Genomic DNA, 19,141 nt, shown 5'->3' with positions numbered 1-19,141 from the left:
AATAAAAAATATTCAATTAAAAAAAATAGGTTCCCGCTCTTTTCGAAAATTTAAAAGCCTTTGCTCCCTCTATAAACCCTCTCTCCTCTTTCACGAACCCTTCTTCCTCCTGCCTCTCTCCCTCTGTCTGTAAATCCCTTTTCCTGCTCCCTCTCTTCAACGGGGATGGGACAGGAAATGCGTACGGCAAAACCGGTTAACTCCGATGATTCCGTCAGCAGCCCCGTCGACCCTCTGGTCACCGCGGTGGGAAGCGGGACTAACAGGAGGAAGAAACGGGTAAAATCCGATTCGGATAACGAGTGTGCTTCGCAGTTGATCAGGAGAGAGACCAAGAAGGCGAAACGGGTAGTAGCCGACCCCGATTGCAGGTTCGATGGGGAACCGATTCCCGCCTTAGAAGCTAGAAAGAAGTGGCCGTCTCGTTACCAGTCTAAAGTGAAGAAAGGGGCTGTTGCAGATGAGGATATGGAATTAGAAGCAAGGTGCCATTATGAACGTGCAATTATTGATGGTGTTCTCTTCAAGTTAGAAGATGATGCCTACGTCCAGGTAATCTGTCTGTTTGAATGTCTCTAATTTTTTTTTTTGTTTTTTCACATACACGAAGTAAAGTGGTGTTTTCTCTGTGCTCAAAAGCTGATTTCTTTTCAGTTAAAAATAAAAAAAATGATTTTTTTTCTTTAAATTTGGAAATCCCAAGTCTCGATATAGGTAGGACCAATATACAGAAGAAAGATGCAGCTTGTAATCTATTGCTGATACCAGCTAAATCAGCTTAATTTTTTTTATTATTGTTAAATTTTAAATTCCGCATTTTATTCTTACTAGGTATCACTTGACGCTTCCAGCTTAAACTTTTTTCCTTTTTGTTAAATTTTAAGTTCTTCATTTTATTATTACAAGGAGTCACTTGATGCTTTCAGTTTCTTTTGGGTGTATTTTATTTTATGTTTCTAAACAAATGGTTCCTATTAGCAAAAGTGAGTGCAGGGAGAAGAAAAGTTTTGTGTAAAGTTGACAGGAATCTAATATGTTGAGAAAATAAATCCCAGAATGCACACAATCACATAATGTTAAGAGCAAAATAATAAAAAAAAAGACACAAAATTTAATGCAGTTTGACAAGTATGCTTACATTCACGAACAATATTGAAAAAAAACTTTTCACTGTGATAAAAAATGAAAGTATGTTGCCAGTAGAGTTGTAAACTTTTATATAAACAATGTACTAGGATTTCCTCACAGAATATTTTTTAGGATATACAGAAAATCAAGTCATATCAACATAATAGAAATGAGATAAGGCTGGAAAGGGATATAGTATTCAGATTATTATATGTTTGTAATTCAAGCTTGGTGGAACTCTTCTTCCTACTAAATCAACTAAAGAAGGAAAAGTCAATTCATAAACAATTTAAAGTAGGAGTTGAAGTAGTTTAGGCATAAAAAATTATGAAATTTTTTTCTCTATTGATGATGTTTACCAGTCAATAAATGAAAAAGATATGAATTGAAGCAAATGAATTGAAGTGCTGTTGTTAATTCAAAATATGGGAAGCTTTGGTTGCCTTTTTAAGTTATGTGCTTATATATGAAGGTTTCTTCTTTTAGGCAGAAGATGGAAAACCTGATTACATTGCAAAAATAATTGAGATGTTTGAAACAACAGATGGTGAACATTATTTTAGAGCTCAGTGGTTCTATAGAGCTGAAGACACGGTGATGTTATCTTTCAATTCAACTTGTTTTTCATACTTCTTACTATTTTTTTCGGGGTTACTAACTTTTGAAGTTCCAAAATTTTCATGTTACCAGGTTATCAAGAATCACGCAAATCTTGTTGACGACAAAAGAGTATTCCTTTCAGATGTTGAAGATGACAATCCATTGAATTGCATTGTTTCCAAAGTAAAAATTGCTCAAGTCGCCCCAAATGTAGGTCATCACATTATCTATCAATTAGTTACAAATTTATTAAGCTTGTTTTGAATGTGTTAACACTGATTTAGTGCTTCTATTGTTTCATAGATGGACCCAGATGCAAAGGCCAAAATATTATCATCCTATGATTTGTATTGTGATATGAAATACAAATTGTCATATTTGACATTTTCAAATATGATTACAGGTAATTTAGTTTGTGTCAATATAATGACAACATGTTTGGTTCAATGTTTATGTTGTTCTTACTTAAACATCATCCCTGTTTTTCATGTTAGTCTTAATGTATAGAGCTAAAACGTGTTTTGTATTTGATGTTACTCTAGGCCGTATCTTGAATTTTTTAGAGTAGTAATTATATTTTCATGTTTAATTTATAGAACTGGAATTATGAGTTTTAAATAATTAAAGAAGAGGATAGGAATAAGATCCAATACAGAATATTATGTTCTAACTTTACATCTCAAGACTTTATGGAGATTAGAGTTAAGACCAAACAAAAATTAGTTGAAATTGTACCCTTAACAACATCAATAACTTAAAATTTAAAATTGTGTTTATTAATTTAAATGATGTTATTATGATAACTGTTCTTCATATTGCTGTTTATCAACTCCATTAAAGTCACAACTTGCTCTAATATGCTAGAAAACCAAAGAAGAGATTCTGATGCATCATCATCAATATCAAGTGAAAGCGGTTCTCACAGCACGATTGATAATATTAGTAATGAAGATGTAGAATCTAAAAAAATTTGCAAGTCTGATAAGTCCAAATTGCTTTTATTGGATTTGTACTCTGGATGTGGTGCAATGTCTACTGGCCTAAGCATGGGTGCATCTTTGTCAGGCACAAGATTAGTTACTGTAAGTCGATAGTGAAGTTAATCATCATACTAAATTTCATGTGCCTGTGTGTTTTTCTATGTAGTTTCTCTGTATAGTTGTTAAAATATGCTTTTCTGTACTTGATTTTGTAGAGATGGGCTGTAGACATTAACTCTCATGCATGTAAAAGTCTGAAGAAAAACCATGCTGAAACTGAGGTAAAGCGCATTTCATTGTTCCGTGTCATTAGCATATAATTTAAAATTAGTAAAAATTTACTATATGTTGTAAATGCTGATCAGGTAAGAAATGAGGCAGCAGAAGATTTTTTGAATTTGTTGAAGGAGTGGGAAAAATTGTGTCAGAAATTTGGATTAATCAGTACAAAAGAACAATTGGAACCAAGCCTTGGCTTGGAAAGTGAAGAAGTAGAAGAAGAAAAAGAAGAAGATGATGATGATGACTTTGAAATTCCTTCTGAAGAATTTGAAGTAGAAAGGTTTCTAGCTATTTGCTTTGGAGATCCTAACAAAGCGAATCAATCTGGATTATATTTAAAGGTATTTTCTTTCATTTTGAATGATGATATATCTTTTATCTAAGTTAAAGTTTTTCAACTCTTTACTGTTTACAGTTAAAAACTGGTGAATTTTGAAATCATTCATAACATAAATGCTTAGGGTTAAATATTTAAGAATAAGCATAAAAAAAATAAAGACAAAAAATAAAAATAAAACTAATTCTTATTTAAATAAATATGCATACTGAAGCGTAGTTATTTATTAATATGGAAATAATAAAATTATCTATAATTAGAAATATGAAAAATGAGAAAATTGGCAATTGCAAGCAACAATTCATGGAGCTGAATTTTGCTAGTTGGTAAGGTGATTCGTGGTTGGCAAATAAAATCGAAACCTTAAGCCTTTTCCTTTTCCCTCAACCAAAAAAAAAAAAACAGATAACCAAGGGTTGCCCTAGTCTCTTGAAATTTTTATCAAATAATTGTTGCTTAGAAAGTTATGGCCTAAGTGCCTCAATCAAGCTGGGAAATGGTTAGAATAATTATGATTAGTTTCAAGTATAGCCAACAAACTTATAATAAAATATAGCTGCCACTGGTGTACTCTATTTCCTTGTTGAATAAAATTTCTAACCTCTTGAATCTAACTTCTGCATCCTCTCTTCTTTTCTGTGATTTTCCTTTCTTCTCTAAAATTATGCAGAAGATGCAAATTAGGTTGTATCATTAGTAGCTAACTTAAATGGTTTGGTCGACAAGTAAGATGAACTAAAGATGTCAATCTTGAAAAACACCAGGTCTTATAGGATAATAAGAAAGTAGAAGATTCCATGAAACTGTGACCTCCACAGTTAAGGATCTAAAGAAATGAGAACATGTCGTCTTAGAATTGACCAAGTTGTAAGATGTGGTGAATTTTAAAAATTATCTCTTTCGTTTGTTCATAATCATAAGCGCCTAGTGAACAAATCTCTAAATAAAAATTTCGTATAGCAATCCTTAATCATTATTCTAACTGCACATTTTTCAAATAATTCAAGACTTGATATAGGACAAATAAGTTTGAGGTTTGTTTCAGGCCTTACATAATTATATGGTTTTCTATAAATGTGCGATGTTGTGACGTGCCAATTTCTGGGTTGGGCCATTACAACTAAACTATTATTGTGATCCAAATGATGAACTTAATAAGTGATTTGTTGAAAATTTGAATTAAAATAATGTACTACGCCTACATCCTTTTGAAACTTTTAGCATATATTGTACTTTGTACTCTACACTGTACCACGATTCAGATGTATGCATTTTAGGCAAGTATATACATTTAGTTTTTACTAGTTGGTTGATGCTGCATAACGTATTTAATAGTTTAGGTGACTGAGAAGACATCTGTTCCACAGATAATTCTCATAGTAAATAGATGTTGTTGATTGTCTTGAACAATTTCTGTTTTCAAACTTCGTAGGTACGTTGGAAAGGCTATGGTCCTAGTGAAGACACATGGGAGCCTATAGATGGATTGAGGTAGTCTTCTTGAACATTATGATGAGTATTTTCAATCATATATTTTATCGAGTTGTTTTCTTTTTCCTCATTTTCTTTATTCTGGAGATAGGAAAATAGTTTTTAAGAGATACAGAGGAATGCTTGAATTCCTTTTCTTCTTTGCTTAATATGTCTTAAACTTTATTTATCAAGATAGAAAGGTGGATAGTGAGCATCCTATGCTTTCTTTTCATGTTCTCACTTTCCTCAATCCATATATGATGTTAGATTCATGTTTTTGCATAACTCTTGCACAAATCTAGTTTTTTTAATTGTTTTGATGTTTTCTGTTTTTTAGTAAATGCACAGATAAATTGAAGGAATTTGTGACACAAGGGTATAAGTCAAACATATTACCTCTTCCTGTAAGTCATTTTATCTTTGGAAGTGTATTCCATTAGCTATATTGGTCACTAATATTTGCTTTCACATTTAGATGTTTCTTTCCAGAATTTGCATATACTCTCTTGTCTGTTTTGTTAGGGTGGTGTTGATTTTATATGCGGAGGGCCCCCATGTCAAGGCATTAGCGGCTTTAATCGCTTCAGAAACCAGGAAGCTCCATTAGATGATATAAAGAATCATCAGTTGGTGGTGTACATGGACATAATTGATCACTTAAAACCGAAGTATGTCCTAATGGAAAATGTTGTGGACATTGTAAAATTTGCTGGTGGGTTTTTAGCACGCTATGCTGTAGGTCGCCTTGTTTCCATGAACTATCAAACGAGATTAGGAATGATGGCTGCAGGGTCATATGGTGTACCACAATTTAGGATGCGGGTTTTCTTATGGGGTGCATGTCATTCGGAAGTAGGTATATTTTCCAGAAAATAGTGTATTAAAGAGCAAAATACATGTTTTTATTTTTTCTTCTATTTTTGTTTTGTCCAGAAATTGCCTCCTTATCCACTGCCAACTCATGAAGTTCTATCCAAGGGTGTGATTCCCACTGAATTTGAGGTACATAGCAGATTAACCTTAGTTATTTTATTACCTTAGTACACATGCATTTAGTTCTTTTGCTATTAAATGCAGGATGTGGTTGTTGCTCATGATAAAAAGGAGCCTTGCAAGTTGGAAAAAGCTCTCGATCTCAATGATGCATTATCAGATCTTCCCCCTGTATGTTCAGTTATCTTTGAACAATCCTTGTATTACATGTTTATAGGTGCAATTTGGGTCCTATATTGACTTTGATTTCATTTCCTTGTTTGAGTGCATGTTAGGTGACGAATGAGGAGAGTAATGAGGAAATCAAATATCAGAATGCTGCTCGAACAGAATTCCAGAGATATATTAGACTTAAAAAGACTGGTAAGCTGACACCTAGCAAATATATATTTGTTAGAATTGATGGATTAGTTGCACAGTTAAACATCTAAGACAAGAATAAACACAGATGTAAAAGAAGAATACAATTAATTCCAGATAACTGATTAACAGTCTCCCCTACTCCACATGTGCTGTTCCTTTTCTCTCTATATTTTATGTCTCTGCTTTAGGTATATCATGAGCTCCTTTATATTAGACAGATTTAGTACTTGATACACTATTTTCCAACTTGGCACCACCTAGTCTGGTCTTGCTTTCTCCTTTTCTTTTTTGTAATTGAGGTGCAGATAAAGATTTATATCAGACAGATCTATATGCATATGTTGTCACAACAACATGATGAAATCATATGGGTTCATGAATATTTATAATTCTCAATTATTTTTTAATTTCATAATATGAATCACTTTGAAACATTTCCTGGAGTGCTCTCTTCTTCCTGAAACATAGTTAATTACTTCAATTATTAAGTTATTGAGTATGAAAATGGAAAACGACATAGCTGTCTTGCATCCTAGGCTATTTCTGTCTGTAATTTTTTTGGCATAACATTGCCTTGTAAAATGATTTCTCATTTTCCTCTTTCAGATATGATAACTCATTCGGCTACTGCAAATGGACAATGTCCACACATGCTCTATGATCACCAGCCTCTGCAATTAAATGATGATGACTATGAACGTGTCTGCCGAATTCCAAAGAAGAAAGTATATATACGCGTAACATTTCTCACTCTATTTCTTCTCATGTTTATTCATCCTGTAAATACTTATGTGTTTGATGCCTGTGCTCCATTCTTGTAGGGAGCAAACTTTCGAGATTTACCTGGCGTAGTAGTTGGTGAGGATAACAGGGTTGAATGGGACAAGTCAATGGAAAGAGTGTTGCTCAAGTCAGGAAAGCCACTGGTATGTTTCTGTGGCTAATTGCTATCTTTTGATTATTTTTCATTGGAGTTGATTCTTGAAAATACCCTCATTTGTTGGGTTATTTCTTTTAGGTTCCTAATTATGCTATGAAGTTTGTCAATGGACGTTCACTCAAGTAAGTGGAATGTACTTACGTGAAACCTTAACTCATTTGTAACTTTATCTGGACAAGTGCTTACGTTTAACTCAAATGCAGGCCCTTTGGACGTTTATGGTGGGATGAGATTGTTAACACAGTAGTGACAAGGGCAGAACCTCACAACCAGGTTTTTCTTTTTCTTCATTTACACATGTCTGCACGAATGTATGCTTATAGGTATATATGCATTTACATAAATAGATAGAGGGTATTCATCAGTTTGAAACCGGACCAAACCCAATTGAGAGCTGATTAAAATAAAGGTTGGGACTGAAGACTGGTTTGCTATCAAATTAGTTTATTTAGATTAGACCGAAATAGACTAATTTTTATTAGTCTTTTGGTGTTTGGACCGAGGACCGAACCAAATAGTGCTTGGTGCTGTTTGGTCTGGTCAGGTCCTGCCCAGTTTCACGGTTCGAACCAGAATTTGAACACTCTTATAAACATATGTCTATGCGATTAAGAATAAACCGGATGGAACAGGAATTTAAACACCTCCATATATGTTTATATAAACTGGATCGTGGGTTCAGAAGTAATCTATGCGGTAAATATATTTGGTTGGTTGTCTCCTAAACAAACTTCTTGGCAGTGTATCCTTCATCCTGAGCAAGATCGTGTACTAACAATACGTGAGAATGCAAGATTACAAGGATTTCCAGATTGCTACAAACTTTATGGGCCTATCAAAGAGAGGTATGTTATATATAAGAATTAAAGAAATGCAGTTTTGATGTTTCGAACAAATCTCAATTCTTTACTTTGTAGTTAAACTAATTGTAAATTTACGAGTAAATTTTATGAAACTTCTAGATTTCGTTCCCAAACATGATCTAAGATTTTACTGATTTACAAGCAAAATTTACAGTGCATGTTTTCAATGGTCAGGTATACTCAAGTTGGAAATGCAGTGGCCGTTCCAGTGGCTACTGCATTAGGGTATGCATTTGGTTTGGCAAGCCAAGGATTGTGTGATGATCAACCTTTGATAGATTTGCCTTTTAAATTTCCCAATTGTCTCAAGCAGTCTCCACAGAATGAAGAAGATTCTCATTGAACTTTCATTAATTCAATTTACATTTTATATTATATTCTTCATGGTAACATGAACATGTATGATTATTATCAATACATTTATAATTTCTGGGTTTTATTAGCTCAGTTATTATTGTTTTTTTTATTTATTATTTAACAATAACTTAATTTTTATGTTTTAAATTATAAACCACTAAAAAAAAAAAAACTATAAACCTTGGTGTAATTATACTCAAATCTTTAAGAACTTTAAGATACTTTATCATGCTAAATTTTCTCTTAAATTATATTTTATAAATAAGAAATTTACAACATACAACATTGATATATGACCTCAAATTTTTTTTTTTTTTTGAAATATGGGTTGGTATATATAAGGTCTAATTAGGGTATATATAACATTTCTATTGGTTAGATGAAATTTAGGGTTGGGACTTTTGGGTTTCTCCTAATCAATTCTCAAGACATGCTTGGTAGGGTTTGAGAGTTTAATTACCTTTACTTGTTACAATTTCCTTTAATCCTTCAAAATTTTTATTGTTTTTTGTTGATTATATATATATATATAAATATATTTTTAGTTTTATTGTATTAAGTTACTTAATTGATTTTTTTCTTTCTTTCATGAAGTTAGATCGATGATTGAAACTGTATATTCTTATAATGAAAAATGATAATTGAAACTACAATCGATATTTTGAAATTTCGGTAATAAATTTAATTTATTATTTTATTAGTTTTTTGGTGATTGACATATTTTGATTAGGGTTTATAAATTTCGTTAGTTTATTTTACCTTTTTATAGTTATTTGTTTATAATATCCAATAGAATTTTTTATTCTCTTTTTATTAAGTTCATAAATATCTAAATCGAAATATAAATTAAGAATTAAATTTGTACGTTTCACTGATAAGATTGATGATAATTGAAACTTCAATTGGGATTATAGAAATTAGGTAAAAAATTCCACTCTATCAATTTATTATTTTCATAATGATCTTCCGTGGTTAGAGTTATTGAGTTTATGCTTTTGTTAGTAAACATATAATATGTTTTCAAATATTATATATAATGATTCTTTTACTATAACATCAAATATATAATATATTCTTGTTTTTATTAGTCTGAATTGTAATATTGATTTATTTTTTAATAAAAAATTAGATATAAAACTAAAATTATATATTTTTAGGACAAAGCTAAGAGTTCAAATTAATGTTGAAATCTTGAAATTTTGGTAAGAAATTTACTCTATGGCTTTTCCATTTTCTTAGTAAATTGTATGCATTAATGCAAATATATACTTATAGTGAAATCTTTTATTCTCTTCTGCAATAGTTGATGTACAGTCCTTATCTTTTAGATCAGGTTGAACCAACTATTTCTCTCTTCCCATCAGAAGCTAGATCAAGGACCAAAACTGTATATTTTCATGGCAAGGATGACTATGGAAGTTCCATTCAAGATTTAGAATTCTGGTAATAAATCTTCTAATTAAATATCCCTCAACATCAAGAACTTTTTAATATATACACACGTTTGTGTGTGTGTGACTCCTTTTTTCAAGTTCTTCTCCGGTTAACCTACCACCTTTCCAGTAGTCAAAAGGTTTCAATATAGATCCTACAAATGCAGTGAGACAAATAAAATATAGCTATAGAGATACACGAATTCCTTATAAATATCATGTGCTAAGTAATTAGAAATCCTATAAATGATTTTGAACTCATTTAAAACTGACATTCTTCAAAGATCATTGGATTATTCACAAGCTGTGCAAAACATAACATTAAATATCTACATACAAAACCTACTGAATGTTGTTGCTAATCATTCTCTCTCTCTCTCTCTCTCTCTATATCTATGTATCTATATCATCCTTATCTTCCATCTAAAGCTGTAATAGTTACACGATTGGTAGTATCATTATTATCTTGAATTGAATACAACTCTCTTCCTCTTCCATAAGTTTCAGATACAAAACCAGGTTCTTTCGGCTGTGGAACCTCAGAGTCTTCTACATTCGATAGCATGACTAACACCGATGCCATCGTTGGTCTATCATCCACGGAATGCTCCACACATAATAGACCTACTTGGATGCATCTAAATACTTCATCTGAATTATATGTTTCCTCTTTCAATACTTCATCCATTAGCTCCATGGCACTTCCTTCTTTCCATAGCTTCCATGCCTGAATAACATCAATTATATATATATGTACATAGGTTCTTATCTAACTTAGTGGAATAAATAGTAAAGAAATTAAAAAAATATATGTATAGGTTGGTATTAGGTATATGTGTTTACATACATGTCCAATAAGGTTTAAGTCATGATCAGGGTGAGTAAAACCCCAATTTTTCTTTCCACTTATTATCTCCAAGATTAATACGCCGAAGCTGAATACATCTGATTTTGCTGAAAATTTTCCAGCGAGTGCATATTCTGGAGAAATATAACCACTGCACACACATATATGTATAGGCCAAGAAAAGAATAATGTGTTTCTCATGATACATATATATATATATAAATATATTATTTGTGCATGTGTATGCATATGTTTGTGCATAACTAGGCAACTTACAGTGTTCCAACAATTTTCCTGGTGGTCTCTTCTGTCTGATTTCTTCCAAAATGTTTGGCTATGCCGAAATCTGAAATTTTCGGGCTCAAATCATGGTCTAATAATATGTTGCTTGCTTTAAGATCCCTGTGAATTATAGTCATTCGAGAATCTTGGTGAAGATAAAGAAGTCCTCGCGCTACACCAATGATAATGTTCAGTCTTTGTCTCCATGTGAGTAATTTCTTTTTTATTCGATCTGAGTCCAAAGCATAAAGTACTCAAGAAAGTATATCAAGGAAGAAATATTTGTTATACGAACAAAAATAAATTAATTTATAAATTTTATATTTTTTAATAAATATATATATATACATATATTTATTAATTAAGTGATACATAAATGCCATTATAATATAACTTGATAATGAAAACACAATGAAGCACACAGTTTGACTCAAGCAACTTGTTTCTAAGGCTTCTAACTTGCTTATCTTTGTAATTTTCTGCATATATATATATATATAATATTTATACATAAAGTAATTTCAGTCAAGGAGATACATTTGTGTGGATGATAATTTTCTAAAGAGAAAAGCTAGGCACTTTCAGTTGCTTATGTTTTTTAGGGATTCCATATACCATCTACATATATTTATAAATCTAGCGAGAACTAAGGATATATATATATATATATATATATATAATATGTGTGCTTGTGTGTGTGTGTAGGTATAGCAAGTTTGAAATGGCCAAATTACCAAACAAGAAACTGTTCAAGCTTTTGTTTGGCATGTACTCATAGACCATAATCTGCTCGTCTCCTTCGTCGCAGAATCCCAAGAGCTTGACAAGGTTCCGGTGCTGAAGATTTGTGAGCAAAACAACTTCATTATGGAACTCATCCAACTCTTCATGAACATAATTCCTTTTCAATAGCCTCTTCACAGCTATTTCCTTTCCACTAGACAATACACCCTGCATGTATATGTACAAGAATATGGATTTAAAATATCAAAATTATAAAAACTTCTTTAAAATTATCGAACCGAACACTGCTAACAATTCATTACGTAAGTTTAAGTAGTTAAATTCGTGGATGATTTGAATCTTTATAAAAAGAATATCATACATCAAACATGTACATTTTTATTGACATTATATTGTGAAATATAAAAAAAAATACCTTGTAAACTATTCCGGAACCACCATGTCCGAGTTTTTTGTCCTCGGAGAAATCATCAGTTGCATGAGAGAGGACATCCAGCTGATAGTAAGGTAAATTTACATCGCTTACTGAGTTTCCCTTATGGTTTTGAAATGTCATATTTATAATTATGAGTAGTTCTGTAGAGAGAAATCAAGAATGAAATTAATAACTCAATGCTCCTATATATTGTAGTATATACAGTATCACATATATATTGGTTTGATGTTCTGAGATGATCTAATAATGATATAAATACTTATGGAATATAAGGTAGAATCAAGCAAATTTGTCAATCTCTGAATCAGGTTTGGATGAAATTAATAATTAAGTATAGTCAACATTTCTACCAATTGCCTCCCCCTCCCTCCTTTCTCATTTCTCTCACTCCAAATATAACATTAGAAATTTTAAAATAGAACTCAGAAATCAAGCTCGAATACCTCTAAGATTTAAGAAAGAATTACTAATTATTATACCCTAAGTCATATCTATCACCAATTACTTTTAGGTTGAGTTTATTTCAAATTTCAATTCTTTAGAATAGAAATGCAAATCTAGTAAACATTTAAATAAAAGAAATATTCCGATTTCAGGTCAATTCTAAATTAAGTTCAAGTTAGGTGCTTTTATGATTCATTTAATGACAAGTATGAATATAAATCCATCATTGTAGAATCAAAGATATGAATTGATTCAATAAAATTATGCATCAAATATATGATAAGAATGAAATAGAGTACAATTGAATGCTACATAATATGTTTTCAACAATAAGATAAATGAAGAAACTATTACTATTTTAGTTATAGTGCAATCGAACTTCAAATTACCATACACGCAAGATCTTAATAAATGGTTTTCTCTTTTTCTTTTTCTTTTTTTTTACATGGCGAGAAGCTCTATTTTTATTTTTGCTAGAGACACATACAACCTAATCAGAAATAAAGAGTCCTTAGCTATAAAAAATTCATTTACTAGAAGATCTAAATAAAAACTATATTTGACTACTGTCTGTGATACTTTAGGTTTAAGTATTAATCAAAATATCTGATTTTAATTATTGTCCTAGATCCTCGACCTATTAAAATTCGCCTAAAAGCAAAAAGTTTCAATATTAAGAAGGCAAACTTAAACTCACAATAAAGTAGAAGAGAACATAGAATATATAAATAAAATCAAATGCATACAACATAATAAAGTGCAAAATACTAGAGTTTGTGTAACATTTGCCATTAATCTGGGAGATAAGATCTTGACACTGTAAAATCACTAAGCAAGATTTGTTTTGATTTTACGTTGAAACTATCAACTTTTAAATAAATAAAAAATTAAATCTTAATCGTAATTGGATTCATAAGTAAAGTTACACCTAAATTGTAATATATTGATAATAACTTATTAGGTAAAAGTTTTTCTTCCTAAGGACTTGTGGAGAGGATTGAGGTTTTTTATTATTTAGTAATTTTTTAAGTAATTATTTGCTATCGAGTTAAAGTTTGTGTTGATTTTTTTTTGTTAGTTACAATGATGTAATAATCAAGTGGGTTTGATCAAATGATGGTCAAGCATTAAGTGTATTTTACATTTAAAGGTTTGGAAGATATGTGAACGTATAAAATTTGTCATTAAATCCATAAAGCCTATACAAGGTTAATATTTGAACAATAACATGAATCTCATGAAGACCAAGTGGAGGAGTTATGTAAACAAGCGAATAGATTATAAAGGTTTGAAAAGGATGGCGTGGCGTCTATCAATGTAAGCTCGTCAACTAAACTTTGTCTATTACAGGTGGCCATAATCAAATAGGTTCTAATAGGAATTTAAAACCGATTTTCTAAATGCGTTACACATAAAGGTAAAAGATTGACTAATAATTTAATTTGCTAATATCAAGCATGTTTTACAAGATTTCTAAAAAGATGCAAAGAAGAGATTACAAAATTAATGGGTAAGGAAGTATGGGATGACATATTAACAAATCCTGTTGCAATCAAAATATCTTGCGTAATATGCTTCTAAGCTAAGCAATTATGACCTAATAGCATTTCATACATATACCACTGACTCTCCAAAAATTAAACTTCAAATTGTTGCTATTGAGTTACTTGAATCCTTATATAAATCTATATTTTTACTTATTATTATTATTGTTATTATTTTTATATAAATAAAATATTATGTGAGAAGATAGATGGCAATAGCTCGAGGTATTAACTGATATAACTAAGCAAATCATAACTCAAGAGAAAACTTGTGAATTATGCTCGATAGGTAGGATAATTGGAGGATGTGAGCTTCAGTTTTATTTAGATAACAAAATTGATAAAGAGTGTATTTTGTATAAAAGATTTGTTGCTGAGAAATATCATAAGAGTCTTTGTATGAGATATTGAAGAAATATAATTTTCAACTATAATAAAAAAGAAAGAATTGATCAAAATAAGACAAATCTTGATATCATATTGTGATTTGAAATTTTTTTATCAATTAACATGTCTAAATAGATGTAAATTTAGATACGTTAATGTTGCATCTAAGTATAAAAATTATAAAAACATGAATATTTGAATTCAAATCTTGTTTTATACTCTCTTCTCACCTAGATGGTCAATATACACCAATGTTAGTTTACTACATATCTTGGTACTATAAAAGAATGCAAATAGATTACTGAAGAAGATCATTATTGAATTTTATTTGATATATCATTACTCATTTTAAAATAGGTAAGAAGCTTGGTCTTTTTTGTTTTTGGTTCGATGCTTTTATAGAACTCTTTCCTTAATGAAAGCTTTCTTTTTCTTTTTAAGATGAGAAGTTAAATCTAAATCCTATTTAATATCATTCTTAAAACGATATACAAAATGTATTATGATAATTGTAATCAATTATGGAGAATCAAGTAAAATGAAAATTCTTTCTTTCTTGTGGACTTATGGAGAGCACTGAGATATTTTGTTATTCAAATAAGTTTTTAGCTTTCGTATGTTATCATGAACTCCAAAATAATAATCAGAATTTTCTACTAACAATAATGTATAATGAGTGATTTTGTTCATATGATGGTCGAAAACTATTATATATATTTCAATTGGAAGCTAAGGATTTGTTAAATTACAAAATTGATTTTGAGTCCATAAATTGGATAGAAGATTAATATTTGAATTAATCTTCGTCAATAACACGACTACATGAAGATCAAGTGGAACAACCACATGAATAATCAGAAGAATTACATAGGTTAGAAAAAGATGGCTAACGTTGCATTGCTGAATGCGAGCTCCTCAATCATAACCCTCACATGTTGTAGGTACTCCACAATCAAATAATTGTCATGGAAACCAAAAGCTTCTTCTTCATATGCATATCACAAGAAGGTGAATGATTGACAAATAACTAAATGTCTAACTCCAACCATGCTTCACATGCCATATGAGAGGATGTTTGGCATGAGAAATTTCATAATCAAAATATTCTTCTGCCTAAGCCCGTCACCAGAACTCCAACAACTTTTCATGTTTAGATTATTGTTAATTAATAACTTGGACCTTATACAAAATTCACCACGAGTTGCTTAGTATATACTTGGAATATCGTATGAGATGTTCAAAGAAGACAATGGGTGTCACTAGTGGTATATTTTACAGAGATAACCACAAAGAAGATTTCTAAATTATGTTTGGAATATGATAACTAGAGTATATGAGCAGCACTAGTATTTAAGTGATTGAGTTAGTGATGAGGAGAGTATCAAAATTGTGTAAAAGATTCTTGTTGATGGTCGATTTAAAAATTAATGAATGAGATTGTGAAGTAATAGAATCTTCAACTATAATAAGAATACAACTCCTTAGAGTCAAAAACTAATGGTACAAGAATGTTTTGTACTCAAACTACTTGCTTTCAAGGAAGGTAGTATCCGACTTGGACTTTCATATATAGTATCTTAATCTCCATTATTCAAATTCTTAACATCCTCATCAATGACATATATCCTAACACATCGCGTTAGCAACTTCTGATCCAAATAGTTATTCATAAAGTTCACAACTTCAAGATCACCTCAATCTAAAATTACCAAATTGATACGTGCTTTGATATAATTCCTAATACCTTGGTAAAAAACTAACGATTTAATAATTTTTTAAACCTATACTACTAGTTTTCAAACGCTAAAATTCAAAGTCAGTAATAATATATTACTCAAACTCTAATATGAATGACAATAATTATATATATATATATATATATATATATATTAATATGGGAAGAAAAAGTATTACAAAAACGAGAAGGGTATAAACTCTAATACCAACTAGATATATGAAATGTTTAAAGAAATGACAGTAGCTCATAAGCATATCAAATGGTAATATCTATATAAAAGGAAACGCATAGAGGCCATACATGTTATGTATTTCTATATACATCTATATATATATATATATGCATGTTTTAGGTAATTATGAAGGAGCAAATTAATGAGTGATCGTTAGATGTATAGTTTTTTACCTCTTCCAAAAGCAATCAACTTGGGAATAATATACCAGGCAATGATACCAATCAGAAGTATCCCACAAACTGTTGGTACCACGATAGCGATCACTTTCTTCCACTTTACCAGCTCCCGCTTCCCATGATCTGCATGGCCACCTCCAACAATGAAAATAATCATTATAACTACATATTTATTATACGATTGGTACTGTAAATTAATTTAAGCTCTTCGTCACATATTAATTACTATAACGGTAAAAATTCTTTTTACTTTAATATTTTTTAATAAATTAAATAATGAATACACATAAGACATGCACAATGTACTATTCAAACTCACGCCCTCATAAAAAAAAAGATAAAATTACTCGGTATTCAGTTAATAAATGATTAATTATAATTTAATATTAATGTTCTTGCACGTAGTATCTTCATTTTTTATTGAAATCTTAATATTTTTTTTAATCTCCAAATACAAAATTAATGCTTCGTAATTATATTGTTAATTTTTATAATTTCCTTATTATAAAGATTTCTCCAATATTTTTCCAAATTATTCTACTCTATCCTAATATAAATCTAACATGATCTAATTTTTGATTCTTCAACTATGATATATTTATTATGCAAAATCCTACTGGTTATAATAATATCCAAATCTTAATTAAACATTTCATCGGATTTATCCTATAATTATAATACTATGAAAACTGGTTTTCATAAGTAGAATTTAGCTCCCAATTATAAGTTAGACTAACATTTTAAGAATATACTGAAAAAACTGATTGAATAGTAACTAGTCTTATAAAATTAGAAGGTCAGCATTTTACAGTCCAAAAAAAAAAAAAATTAGATCAGATAAACCTTCTTAATCTGGATAAGAACCAGAGTAATTAATATTTAATATAATATTCAGTTTATAGACTAAGGATCAAGAAAATTGGACTGAAATTTGAAAAATATATTTTAGTTTTAGTTTTTGTTTTATCTTTTATCAATCTTTTAATCAATGAAAAACTGAATGTACAGTTCTATATAATATATACTTACATATATTTATATATACATGCAATCGTATACTATATATTATAATACATATATGGTAAGGGTAATCAAGAAGTTTGTACCTAGTTGCTGTTTAGCCATTCTGACAAAGATATCATGGCCACCGAGAGGGTAATTCCTCAAATCGAAAAGATCACCAGCCCAGAAAACACATTCATTCCCCTTCCCACCAACATCAACTTCCGCATACCCTGTGCACGAGCAATTCTTCAGACATGCCTCCTGGCACCCTTCTTCTTCATCCTCCATTCTCATCATCCTCCCCTTATCCGGCAACTTCACGTTGCCAACCTTCACAAACCAATCTCCCTCCCCACACCCCTTCACTTCCCATTTCCTCTCGCACCCGTTTGATTTCTCTTCAAATCCATCCAAACACCGGCACTCCGGTTCGCCATTGTCGGTAATGTAGCAGTTCTTGTTGGGACCGCACCGTGAATACTCGTCGCAGGAATCGTTTGGAAGACTCATAATTGTTTCCCATTTCTTGATTTGTTTGCTCCATTTGAGATACTGAATTTGGCCGTGTGGGTTTATTAGAAACATCAAATGGGTAGACTTGAACAAAAAGTAGACCTCTAAATGATTGTTGGAAACAAAGACTGGCTGGAAGATTGGGTTAGAGTAGTCGGAAAAATTGAAACTTTTTTCATCCCAAAGTCCCCAACGAGAGATAATATCAGACCCATTTCTCAAAACCAGCTCGCCTGTTTCCGGCTGTTCCAGGCCAAAACTGTAGTCTCCGACCGACGGATCATCATCAGATTTCCAAGCTGTAATTCTCCGTTGCAGACCCGTCTTGAGTTTCATTCCAGAGAGAAATACATTTGTGGGATGATCGAAACTTTCCCATAAGTATAACCCATCAGGGTCATCTCCGTTTTTGTCAATCAAAACCAGATTTCCAGAATCTAGAAGCTGCAAAGACGGACTGATTGCTTTCCTTTTTGGGTTTATAAACCAGATTATAGAATCCTGAACCTGATTACCACAGCCATTATAAAGTAAAACTCTACTATCTTTTTTCACCACCAAGGTTCCGATCATACCAGTAATGGGATTGTTTCTGTTGGCAATCCATATGGGTTTTGGAGAACGATCAAGATTCTTGAACCAGATACCTAGATATGTAAAATTATTGCTCGAGTTCTTCGTCGTGAAGAATCCAAATTCAAACACTTGGCTGGGAGACACCAAACTGTTGCCGAAAGAGAGAGAATGAGGTGCAGATAACACATCTGTTATTTCCATTGCTAGCGAGCTTGGTTTCATGGAAGCCACGAGAATGCAGAAGAGAAGGAGAAAGAAAACGAAGGAAACCATTTTTTTTTTTAAAAAAAAAAATTCACTGGTGAAAGAGAGAATATTAAAAGGGTCTGTTTGATTGAGGAACTAGAAATGATCTTCAATGGTAAATCCTAAGTTGACTACCTTATTTGCTCTGGTCAGTAGTAACCTCTAGTTTTCATTTTCAATAAATTAAATATAATTAATTAGATACTAGATATTATCATT

The 19,141-nt window shown here is 31.1% G+C and overlaps 3 protein-coding genes across 3 annotated transcripts; 1 reads left to right on the top strand and 2 right to left on the bottom strand.

The window, feature by feature from the left end:
- The first annotated feature begins 77 nt into the window (after positions 1-77).
- On the top strand, positions 78-8,425 carry CMT1 (chromomethylase 1). The gene is made up of 19 exons (XM_088207847.1): positions 78-552; positions 1,615-1,722; positions 1,819-1,938; positions 2,032-2,131; positions 2,593-2,810; positions 2,924-2,989; positions 3,074-3,331; positions 4,760-4,818; positions 5,138-5,204; positions 5,323-5,652; positions 5,734-5,802; positions 5,878-5,964; positions 6,069-6,156; positions 6,763-6,881; positions 6,978-7,082; positions 7,175-7,218; positions 7,300-7,369; positions 7,838-7,941; positions 8,134-8,425. The coding sequence occupies exons 1-19, from the start codon at positions 166-168 to the stop codon at positions 8,300-8,302; spliced, it is 2,568 nt and encodes an 855-aa protein (XP_088063973.1). The 5' UTR covers positions 78-165; the 3' UTR covers positions 8,303-8,425.
- A 1,736-nt stretch (positions 8,426-10,161) lies between these two features.
- Positions 10,162-12,178, bottom strand: LOC110817878 (G-type lectin S-receptor-like serine/threonine-protein kinase SD1-1). The gene is made up of 5 exons (XM_022046594.1): positions 12,038-12,178; positions 11,613-11,829; positions 10,873-11,110; positions 10,597-10,747; positions 10,162-10,476 (listed from the first exon to the last, which is right to left on the bottom strand). Exons 1-5 carry the CDS (start codon positions 12,176-12,178, stop codon positions 10,162-10,164), a joined length of 1,062 nt encoding a protein of 353 aa, XP_021902286.1.
- A 5,469-nt stretch (positions 12,179-17,647) lies between these two features.
- Positions 17,648-19,058, bottom strand: LOC110817879 (G-type lectin S-receptor-like serine/threonine-protein kinase At4g27290). The gene has a single exon (XM_022046596.2). It carries the CDS (start codon positions 18,947-18,949, stop codon positions 17,648-17,650), a length of 1,302 nt encoding a protein of 433 aa, XP_021902288.2. The 5' UTR covers positions 18,950-19,058.
- Between the last annotated feature and the right edge of the window lie 83 nt (positions 19,059-19,141).

The sequence above is a fragment of the Carica papaya genome, chromosome 7 (assembly GCF_054855325.1).
Source record: "Carica papaya isolate Zhongbai chromosome 7, ASM5485532v1, whole genome shotgun sequence".
Classification (NCBI taxonomy): Eukaryota; Viridiplantae; Streptophyta; class Magnoliopsida; order Brassicales; family Caricaceae; genus Carica; species Carica papaya.
Note: the sequence above shows the minus strand (reverse complement) of the source record. Positions and strands in the feature narration are given on the sequence as shown.

Coding starts and splice junctions, on each gene's coding strand:
- CMT1 (XM_088207847.1), top strand. CDS start 166: ATGGGACAGGAAATGCGTACGGCAAAACCGGTTAACTCCGATGATTCC. Junction 2,811..2,923: donor CAGGCACAAGATTAGTTACT/GTAAGTCGATAG, acceptor TTGATTTTGTAG/AGATGGGCTGTAGACATTAA. Junction 5,205..5,322: donor CAAACATATTACCTCTTCCT/GTAAGTCATTTT, acceptor CTGTTTTGTTAG/GGTGGTGTTGATTTTATATG.
- LOC110817878 (XM_022046594.1), bottom strand. CDS start 12,178: ATGACATTTCAAAACCATAAGGGAAACTCAGTAAGCGATGTAAATTTA. Junction 11,111..11,612: donor CTTGAACAGTTTCTTGTTTG/GTAATTTGGCCA, acceptor CTTTGGACTCAG/ATCGAATAAAAAAGAAATTA. Junction 10,748..10,872: donor AGGAAAATTGTTGGAACACT/GTAAGTTGCCTA, acceptor ATGTGTGTGCAG/TGGTTATATTTCTCCAGAAT.
- LOC110817879 (XM_022046596.2), bottom strand. CDS start 18,949: ATGGTTTCCTTCGTTTTCTTTCTCCTTCTCTTCTGCATTCTCGTGGCT.